At 36.6% G+C, this 11,339-nt stretch overlaps 1 protein-coding gene across 1 annotated transcript; it reads right to left on the bottom strand.

The window, feature by feature from the left end:
* Positions 1 to 5,368: 5,368 nt before the first annotated feature.
* On the bottom strand, positions 5,369 to 10,175 carry LOC121431438 (retinol dehydrogenase 8-like). The gene is made up of 4 exons (XM_041629006.1): positions 9,866 to 10,175; positions 8,430 to 8,609; positions 7,112 to 7,205; positions 5,369 to 5,762 (listed from the first exon to the last, which is right to left on the bottom strand). The coding sequence occupies exons 1-4, from the start codon at positions 10,128 to 10,130 to the stop codon at positions 5,438 to 5,440; spliced, it is 864 nt and encodes a 287-aa protein (XP_041484940.1). The 5' UTR covers positions 10,131 to 10,175; the 3' UTR covers positions 5,369 to 5,437.
* Between the last annotated feature and the right edge of the window lie 1,164 nt (positions 10,176 to 11,339).

Genomic DNA, 11,339 nt, shown 5'->3' on the forward strand with positions numbered 1-11,339 from the left:
TAGAAAATATATGGACCTAGTTCATGAAACTTGGACATAAGTTCAATCAAGTATCACTAACATCCTGCATGAGTTTTACGTCACATGACCAAGGTCAAAGGTCATTTAGGGTCAATGAACTTTGGCCTAATTGGGGATATCTGTTGAATTCCCATCATAACTTTGAGAGTTTATGGATCTGATTCATGAAACTTTGACATAATAGTAATCAAGCATCACTGAACATTTTGTGCAAGTTTCAGGTCTAATGAGTAAGGTCAAAGGTCATTTAGGGTCAATGAACTTTGGCCGAATCGGGGGTATCTGTTGAATTACCATCATAACTTTGAAAGTTTATTGGTCTAGTTCATTAAACTTGTACATTAGAGTAATCAAGTATCACTGAACATCCTGTGCGCGTTTCAGGTCACATGACCAAGGTCAAAGGTCAATGAACTTTCTCCGAATTGGATGTATCTGTTGAATTACCATCATAATTTTGAAATTTTATGGATCTGATCCATGAATTTTGTACATATAAAGAGTAATCAAGTATCACTGAACATCCTGTGCGAGTTTCAGGTCACATGATCAAGGTCAAAGGTCATGTAAGGTCAGTGAACTTTTGCAATGTTGGGGTTTTTTTGTTGAATAACCATCATATCTCTGTAAGTTTATTGGTCTAGTTCATAAAAAGTGGACATAAGAGTAACCATGTATCACTGAACATCTTGTGCGAGTTAGAGTAGTATTCAAAGTCAGCACTGCTGCTATATTGAACCGCGTGATGCAGGTGAGACGGCCAGAGGCATTCCACTTGTTTTTACATATACAATTTTTTTTAATGGTTTCTTGTCAATTCGAGGGTGCTGATTACGAATCTGAATGATGCCACTCGTGTAACTTTGAGCATTTTCCGCAAATTGGCAAAATCCAATATGGCCGCCAAAATATGCAAATTACCCATAAAAATCCTAAAATTGTCCGCACATTTGCTACGAAATGCATGAAATTGTGTGGCAGGAGTGAGATACTCTCTGAAAAATTAATTTTTGACAAAATATTTATTTTCCTCATATTCAAAATGGCCGCCAAAGTCCATTGTATACTCTATTATGTACAATATAAAGAGCTAGGAAAACTAGCTTTCGCAAAAGTGAGCACTAAACTGCAAAAAATCGCGATGTATGAACGAAGTGATATATGCAAATCATTAGCATATTAACAATGATGTTTTTAGTCAGTATTCCACTAGTTTATATTAATTATATGCATTTTAGTGCTCACTCTTGTCACTTTTTTTGCCCCGCCATTGCCCTTGTACATAATACTCTTTATGCCACTGGTCGCCATTTTGAATGTTGAAATACAGTATTTATCACCTAAATTACATAAGATATGATATATTTTGTTATAAATCACGATACTTTACTCATACATCACCATCTGGCCGGCTCGGTGTAAAAATGGCAGAGGTAATAATGGCAGAGGTAATAATGGCAGAGGTAAAAATGGCAGAGATAAAAATGGCAGAGGTAATAATGGCAGAGGTAAAATTGGCAGAGGTAATAATGGCAGAGGTAAAAATGGCAGAGGTAATAATGGCAGAGGTAAAAGTGGCAGAGGTAAAAATGGCAGAGGTAATAATGGCAGGGGTAAAATGGCAGAGGTCATAATGGGAGAGGTAAAAATGACAGCTCTAGGTAAAATATGGCCAGCCTCAAATCCCGATGCAATGAATTGTCAAAAAGCCCCTCATGTACATAGATTAAATTAGAAGTGCATGTCACGGTTAGGCATTTCATCATATCATTATGTCTTTTATCGGCCTAACAATGCTATTTACGAATTCGTTGGAGGTGTACCGTGAAGGCTTTTTAAAAAGAAATCAAACGACAAATATTTTATAACAATGCTATTTACGAATTTGTTTGAGGTGTACCGTGAAGGCTTTTTAAAAAGAAATCAAACGACAAATATTTTTTCATTCAATTCATCAGGAGCAAAATGAAACTGCACTATTCTCATTCATCATTTTATAACATTACTTTTTGTCTAGCTGTTTTTTTCTATATCTAAAGTTTTGCCAGGTTTACCGTTACAAAAAGGAAAAAGAGTAGACATAAGAGAGGTGGAGAGACAGAGAGGGTTAGGGTACTATTCTTTTTAAATATTTGAATGACAATAAGCATGCGTTCCCAGGCTTGGTACTGAATATGTAACTTATTATGAAAATCAATAATAATCTTGACTGGCAAACCAATAATTTGGGGTCGATCGAGGGGGACCGTCTGGTTGAGATTCTTTGCATAAAAGAAGACCCTGAACCTTCTTTACCATTGCATCCAATATGATATAGACGGCTTGATGGTCATAACCCTTGGAAGCGGAAGTGCTGTTGGGTATTTTGTACACCATAAGCAGCACCCTCTTGGTAATTAGCTTGGTATGCTAAAAAAACATTGTTTATCATCTGATTGTTATTATCTTTGTTGTATAATTCTTTTTCTGAGTCAAAAGAACTTCACTTAGTTGAAATAATTTTTAAAGTCATTTTCCCCCTTAACCAAATCCCCTTTGATTTTAGAGTGAAAACTTTTTTCTTCTCGGCTTTTTAACAAACCAGCACCCCATATCTCTTTCATTTTTGCTTATGCCATCTTTACCTTTGCCATTTTCAACTCCGCCATTTTTTACACTGTTAGAAAATTTAGACTTAAAAATAAAAAAAAAATCCTGCAACAGAGTCTGGAGAACACCTGTAATCTTACTGCACTGTGTAATCCTACATGCATGCATTTGTATAAACTTACAGAAAATTGGTATTTTGTGCATGTACCCTTGCAAATGTATTGTAATAAAACTGTTCTTTAAAATTGTAGAAAAATTGTGGAAAACCCTCCTGTTATTATAATCTTCAAAATTATTTGTTTTTTTCTGTAAAACCTGTTTTTTTTATTTTTCTTCTGTAGAATCTACTGTTTTTTTCTAATAGTGTACCTCGGCCACTTTTACCTCTGCTATTGTCACGTCTTCCATTTTTACCTCTTGTCATTTATGCCTCTGCTCTTTTTATATCTGCTGTTCTTACCTCTGCCATTTTTACCTCTGCCATTATTACCTCTGCCATTTTTACCTCTGCCATTTTTACCTCTGCCATTTTTTTACCTCTGCCATTATTACCTCTGCCATTTTTACTACTGCCATTTTTACCTCAGTATCTGCCATTTTTACCTCTGCCATTATTACCTCTGCCATTTTTACCTGGCACCATCTGGCCAAGCAAAGCCAAATTCTGCTGAAATAATTTGTTCCCATTCACATTGTGCATGATACCGCAAGGGCCTGTAGCGGCCATTTTGACTTTCCAATAACAGTTAGTATTTATCACCTAACTGGCAGAATAAATGATATCTCTTAACTGCTTAATAGAAATTATGCTTTCAGACAATATTTTACTCATAGATAAGTAATACCTGCATTTATGGTGCTCACTCCTGTGAATATTGGTTTCCCACTTTGCATTGTGCATAATACTGTTAAAGATAAATTCCAGTTTTGGTAACGATCTCAAAATGACTTTTTACAGAATCTAATATAATGACCACCCAAGTGTCTGTTTGTATGAATAAAAAATATGTGCCAAAGGATTTTGGGAGAAATTGTGTAATTGCTGAGAAATAAGCAAAATAAGCGCGGATTCGGTCACTTCCGTCGGGTCTTTATTCCAGCAATAATAATACACTGTCCCACGTGTGCTTATCGTTGTTGGTGATCTTTAGTTTGAAGGTTTTTCAGCGTAGATTTCAAGATTTCACAAAGTTCAGTATATGTAATTGTACCAGATCTAGATCCTCAATGATATTCTGACAATTAAGCCCGGTTTACAGACTTTCTCATGAAATCAGTGTTTACTGCAACTACTGGCACTCTCTTTAATGTCTCTGGCGGCCATTTTGAGAGTAAAAATACAGTTTTTAACACACACTTTAAACCTGAATGATATATTTCGTTAGAAAATATGTTTTTAAACAGTATCTCATTAATTTATCACATATATATGCATTTTAGTGATTACTCTTGTGATTTCTTTGCCCCACTTTCTCATTGTGGATAATACTTTTAGGGCCTTTGGCAGCCATTTTGAATATCAAAATACAACATTCATCACATACATGACATATTAATAATATATTTTGTTAACAATTATGTTTTTAGTCTCCACTCGTTTAATCTTAATAATATGCATTTCTGTGATCACTCTTGTGAATTTTTTCGGCCCCCATTGCCATTGTACACAATACTGTTTGGGCCAGTGGCTGCCATTTTAGATATCAAAATACAGAAATGTTCCCATTTATGATATAATGAATGATATATCTCGTTAGTAATGATGATTTGCATACATTACTTCGTTCATACATCGCAATTTTTTGCGGTTTAGTGCTCATTTTTGTGAAAATTGGTTTTCCCTATTTATATTGTACATAATGAGTATACAATGGACTATGGCGGCAATTTTGAATATCAGGAAAACAAATGTTTTGTCAACAATTACTTTTTCAGAGTGTATTTTACTCCTGCCACACGATTTCATGCATTTCATAGCCAATGTGCGGACAAATTTTAGGATTTTCATGGGTAATTTGCACATTTTGGCGGCCATATTGTATTTTGCCAATTTGCGGAAAATGCTCAAGGTTACACGAGTGGCATCATCCAGATTCGTAATCAGCACCCTCGAATTGACAAGAAACCATTAAAAAATATTGTATATATATAAAAAAACAAGGTTTGGTCAAGTTTCTATGGGGTCTATCCTGGACTATATCATTATTTTCTCTCATGTTCAGGTTCAAGGTACTTTCTATTATGATGATATCTTCTTGATTACACTGGGCGAGAGCACACATTTTCCTCAATGAAAATGAAGAATTTCGTGCACACTTTTTAAAGAACGTTGTGAAAATTGTCAGTAGAAAAATCTAGCTTTCAAATTGTCGGGGGGGGGGGGGGGTAACGACCGCCTCCCTCCAGCGGCTGCATACGGCCATGCCCCACCCCCATGTGTCCCCTTGCATTTAGAAAATGATAGATCTAAAGAGAAAATACTTTCAGAAATACAAATTTAATAATAATAATATACAGTTCTTGTATATCGCATTATAAATAATGTCTCTATGCGCTTCCAAAGGACTTGGATATTATTACCCCAGTTGTAGCTTGGCAGCCGTAATTACAAAGATTACAGCGCACACGCATTTCAAGGAATAAATTCCTGCCAGGTACCCATTCACCTCACCTGGGTTGAGTGCAGCACAATGTAGATGAATTTCTAGCTGAAGGAAATTACGCCATGGCTGGGATTCGAACCCACGACCATCTTTTTCAAAGTCAGAAGACTAATCCACTGGGCCACAACGCTCCACATATAGCATTTCCGTTTTATTCATTCAATTTAGGAGAGTTCTTTAAGACCAAATTCTTGAAGTCCAGCTTCTCCTGTTAAATCCGAAGCGATTTGGGCCAAGTTGGTGTCTGTCGGGGTGTCTGCAATCAGGAGCCGAAGAGCCGGTTCGTCAGCGTTGATACAGTTCGACATTACCCTGTTGACAACGTCGTCAATTTCAAAGACCGGTTCCACACTTACTCGTGGAACTTTGTTCTGGAGCTGGCGTCTGTCGATTGCGTGGATCGTATCGTCGTTGGAGTGTGACGTGTATTGTTTAGCCGTGAAATCCCAAAGACCTGTCTTCACCGGCCCAGGCTCCACCAGACAAACTCTGTTTATAAACATGATATACGTATAAGGTTGGAATGTTTTTCTTTGTTATTATACATCGTATGCATTTGTTACGATTATCGTACGAAATATTTATCTATACAATGTTTTGGTGGCATCGTCGTTCGCTACGGCCCCGGCTACGGCTACGATTTTGGTGTTTAAGCTTTTTTTTTTACGGCAATCGTACGATTTCCTGTACTGTGTCTGGCATCGTAGAGGGCCAAAGACGAAGCCATATACAGAGGACGAACGGAGATTGTCCGATGTCCCTGCGCTAATTGTACGATGCCGGTACAATGTCTTTGCGCTGATTGTGCGATGCTCAAATCATACGATACCCCTGAGCTATACGATGCCACGGCAATGTAGTTAAGAGCTACGATCCTACGATTTAGAATTTTTTTGCATAACTTCTCTGAAGTTCGCGCTAAACATAAACACGGAGCATAATGACCGAAAATCCTTACGAACATCGCACGATTAACGCTCTCCACCCTCTTTATTGCACAATAAGCAGTCTACGATCACCCTGGAGGTAACCCTCCCATGATCGTAGACCAATGAGAACAGTGTATTATACTGCTACAGGATGCAGTTATGACGCATCATCATTACGTAAGATTCAATGCCTGTGTTCAATTTCCATAAAAAAGATGAAATGAAAGAAATAGTGCACGTAACATGATATGTTGCAGTAAATCAGACCAAGGGAAATAGGATCTTATAAAACAAAGCATAATATTGGAAATGTGGGGGTTCACTACAATTTCGAAAGGATGTTTTTTTTTCTTTCTTTTTGACACGATGTGTTCACCACATAACACAAACCATAATAGATTGTGTTGAAGCGTTCTCATGGTAACAAAAAATATGTCTATTACTCAAATCTTCATGCTTCATGCGACAAAAAAAAATGTTAACATAGTGCGTTTACACTGTGGGGCACAATGTATTTGTTTTATTACTGATGCTAATTAATACCTTGGTCACATTTGCTCTACGGCGGCCGTACGGCGAGTCGACAACAGCCGTATCAACATTTTTGTACCAACTACATATAGGTGGTTTGAATTGAAATCAATAAAACGGCTGTTGTCCACACGCCGTATGGCCGCCGTAGATCAAATGTGACCAAGGTATTAATACATACCATGGATATAACCACCGAAGAAGTGCAAACCAATGTTTTTTTTTGTAAGCACTTTCCGATGTTGTTTAAATGCCTATCTGGTGTTAGCACAAAATACTGGTGCTGTTTCAAAACTTCTGCTGTTTTCCGCACAGCTATGCAATAGGCTGGCATTGACATTTTTGCGGTATATCTGATGTTAAAGGCAATAGGTCTACCTGATGTTAAAGGCACGGATGCCAGCAGCCAAAGACTCGAAGAAACCTTCCACAGCAAACTTCGATGCACAGTACAGTTCAAGGTATGCAAAACCTAGTGATAGAACAATGAATAGGATGGCATGGTTCCCAATGGACACTTTCCCTTCACTTTAACATCTGGGGTGTTAATATAAAGGTCAAGTCCACCTCAGAAAAATGTTATTTTGAATCAATAGAGAAAAATCAGACAAGCACAATGCTGAAAATTTCATCAATATCGGATGTAAAAGAAGAAAGTTGTGACATTTCAAACTTTCGCTTATTTTTAACAAAATAGTTATATGAACGAGCCAGTTACATCCAAATGAGAGAGTCGATGATGTCACTAACTCACTATTTCTTTTGTTTTTTATTGTTTGAATTAAACAATATATCAATTTTTACGAATTTGATGATTTGAGGACCTCCTTGCCTGAAGCACAAAATGTTGAAATAATGGAATTCCACGTGTTCAGGGAGGAATGAAACTTCATTTCACATGAAAATGACGAGAAAATTAAAATATTTCATATTTCATACAATCAAATACAAAAGAAATAGTGAGTAATGTCATCAGTTCCCTCATTTGCATACCGACCGAGATGTGCATATAGAAATGAAGCGAAACTTTAAAATGTCATAACTTTCTTATTTTACATCCAATTTTGATTGAATTTTCAGTGTTATGCTCGTTGGATTTTTCTCTTTTTATTCAAATCATTTTTTTGTTGGGGTGGACTTGTCCTTTAAGACTGATAACACATCACATCCTTAGGTATTAAACTATACATTCTAGAGTTGATATAGCTCCGACCAAAGGGTGTGAAAGCAACGACAAATGTGTTGTAATAACACCTATGTGTATTGAACTAACATCATCAATTTAACGCCGATGTAAAGTGTCTGGTGTGGTCCGCTGTCTACACCTATCAACACATCAACACCTCAGTTCTTATTTGTTTAAGGGATTTTCAAATCAAAGTATTCTGTGCAATCAGACTTTTGAGAGTAAGAAGCAGATTTAACAATGCTGTAAATTAAACAAAACAAACCAAAAACAAGAAAAAAAGGAGACAAAAATAGCATGGGGTTCGATGGATTTATTCAAATGCCATTTCAAAATGAAATCTTGCATGGCCCTGGAAAGCTGGGGTGCTGACCTCGACGACAGGAAAACAAAATCAAAGCTCTGAAGGAAATGGAAGACACAATAATACATGATTGTCGAACGCGTCACAAATGAAAACTTGAATGTATAAAAGTGAACCCCAACATGAAAGAATTATGAAAGTCCTACCAATCCTTCCTGCTACACTGGAGAATGTGATGATCTTCCCCGATTGCTTCTCCTTCATGTGAGGCAGGACGGCCTGGGTAAGTCGTATAGTCCCGATAACATTCACACTGAAGATCTGATCAACCTGTTCCCGAGAGATGTTTTCGGGAATGCCGACGACAGAAAGTCCAGCTATGTTAACTGCAATTACAAAAAAGGTGAAAACGAAAATAGTCGGGCTTTAACTTTTTTTTAAAGAATGGTCAGTATCAACGGAAAATAATGAGGTCCACAATTTTACATTTGTGAGTGATCTTTTATGTTTGAGAGAAAGTGTTTTTTGTTTTCATGATTATTTTGAAGGAGATTCTTTCTTTCTAAACTGAAATTTGGCACATCCCAACATGCCCCATAAGGCCCTTTTTGAACAGCCCATGGGGATTCATTTCCCCTCGGATTTTCGATAACACACAGCAAAAACTGTGGTGTTAACACCAGTTATTTTTCACCGGTGTTAAATTGGTGGTGTTAGTTTTACACCTAAAGGTGTTATAACAACACCTTTTGTTGTTACATTTACACTCTTTGGTGTTATGTTTAATCTCTAGGGTGTAGTTTTAACACCTCAGGGTGTGGTCCTCTATTAACACCAATTGATGTCAGTTTTAATACCGCAGTTTTTACAGTGTATTCAATATGTTTCACACCAAATATTAATCATTATGTGTGATATTATCTTATAAGCTTGGTTAAACACCTGCAGCTGATAGCTCATGCAAATCTGCAAGGGCAAACACTATCAAGAAAGCTATTTTCATAATGGTGAGCAATGGGATCATATAGGCCTAAATATATTTCTGTCATAACACCGCGATTAGGAAAAATGGAGAAGAGGTGCCCCTTCCCCAAAAATTTCAGTACGTATTTTACTGAAAATGTTCAATCTGTGCGTGAAACTCCTTCAATTCTACTTTAGAAAACGCAAAATTACCCCAGGCGGTCTTCTTCCTCGCCGTTCGAATTTCTTTGAAAGTATTTTACGCGTCCGGATCGCGTCCCACCCCCTCCCGCCCCCGGATTCTGCGTACTAGCTGCCATGATATGGCCTGAAAAAATATTAAGATGTTGGCCTGTATTCTGAAGTCGGGTTTAACTTAAACTCAGTTTTAAAGTTGTGGTTTAAGTATGGGAAACCAAAGTATCAATTTTTTTATTAAGTTGAATGTTTCTTGTATTTACTGTGCTCTTTCCTGATTCATTGATGGTGAAGGCAATCATCTATTTATACTTCCTACACAATTATGAATGATTTGAGAGCCGAATGAGCTGAAGTCTGATATCTCTACTGTTCGTGATTATGTAACAATTGGCTGTCCATACTTACACCACAACTTTAAACCTGAGTTTAAGTTAAACCCGACTTTAGAATACGGACCATAGTGTTTAGAGTTTCTTACGCAATATATCGATCTGACCGTGATCGTTGATGACGCTCTCCACTACAGTAGTAATATCTCCGTCTTTCGTGACGTCCATCTCCTTGATGAAAACTACCTTGTCGATGTAATCCTTGACAGCTGCCTCGAGATCGTTCTTCTCCGACATCGCGATCACGGTGGCAATGATGATGAATCGGTGGTCGGGGTCTCGGGTGAGACGTTGAACCATCGCGAGCCCAATTCCGGAAGAGCAACCAGTTATGAGCACGATTTGAGGCGCCATGTTGATTTTAACAGCTAGACTATAATACTCTTGGCCATGTTTACTCAGTATTCAATTTCAGTGCATGTGTATAATTCACTTCCAATAAACATGAAAAACAGAACAGTGCACACCAACGGAAACAGACTTTGGGCCGATCAAATATATGACTTTATTGGGAATAAAGTATCATAGTTTTGGTTTGGAGTGGTGCTAGTATATCATTGACCTTTGGACCTGCGCCATTGATCTCTGGATTGTCTGGATGATGTAGGAACCCGATCGATCGAAAGCCTATAGTTTACATCATCATTAATTTGCATTTAATATAAATGTGCAATAAATCAGACGCTAAATATATACTGCACGTTTTATCGTCATAGCCTGCAGCTTTGGCAAACCTCCCAAATTATGCAAATATCATTAAGTAAATAACCCTATTCCCATTTACTAGATTGTTATACATACACTCTAAAAAAAAGAAATGTAAACTAAACATTTGAAAGGTTGGAGGAGTGACAACATTGCATTTACTACTTTAAATGGTTCTACCCAACACTTAAAATGCTGGATACAGCTTTATACAAGGTTGGATGTAACTATTGAAAAAGGTTGTCACTCCTCCAACCTTTCAAATGTTGATTTAACATTCGAATTTTTAGAGTGTATGTTTACAATAATAACAGTTAATGTTGTAGAGGACTAAAATGAAAACAATTTTTAAATATGACGTTATACATGTATAACTAATAAATCCTCCAAATATCCTCCTTGCAGTAGTCTCATTTATAATTTATTTTTACCAATATATATATATATATATATATATATACCCTGAAACAATAAAAACATTGAGGATATGAAATTGAAAATGTATTTCAAGGGATAAATTTTGCAATTATAAATAAAAAAAAAGAATAAGCCTAAATAAACTCGGTGCCGTGCAGCAATTGACCTGCACAAAATTAGTCATAAAATGAGGAAATATCTGAACAAACACAACATAAATTTCCTTCATGCTTTCATCTCTAGTTACGTATACATCTAGGAGTCTTGCATACATAATGCAAGCACTTTCAGCAAAATCAAATCACCAAACTTCATCGTAAAAAATGAAGAGAGAGAAACTGTTTATTATTTTTTCATATCGATATTTATTCATTTTTTCGTCTAAAACGGTTCATTCAATCATTCATACATATTTAATTATAATAGGAAATGATATCATTA

The sequence above is a fragment of the Lytechinus variegatus genome, chromosome 17 (genome assembly GCF_018143015.1).
Source record: "Lytechinus variegatus isolate NC3 chromosome 17, Lvar_3.0, whole genome shotgun sequence".
NCBI lineage: Eukaryota > Metazoa > Echinodermata > Echinoidea > Temnopleuroida > Toxopneustidae > Lytechinus > Lytechinus variegatus.

Bases quoted from the DNA above. Each gene is read 5' to 3' on its own strand.
- LOC121431438 (XM_041629006.1), bottom strand. From the start codon at position 10,130: ATGGCGCCTCAAATCGTGCTCATAACTGGTTGCTCTTCCGGAATTGGG. The intron at 7,206-8,429 runs GTAGGACTTTCA...TTCTATCACTAG, and splicing joins CAGTGTAGCAGGAAGGATTG to GTTTTGCATACCTTGAACTG. The intron at 5,763-7,111 runs GTAGACCTATTG...GTTTATAAACAG, and splicing joins ATCCGTGCCTTTAACATCAG to AGTTTGTCTGGTGGAGCCTG.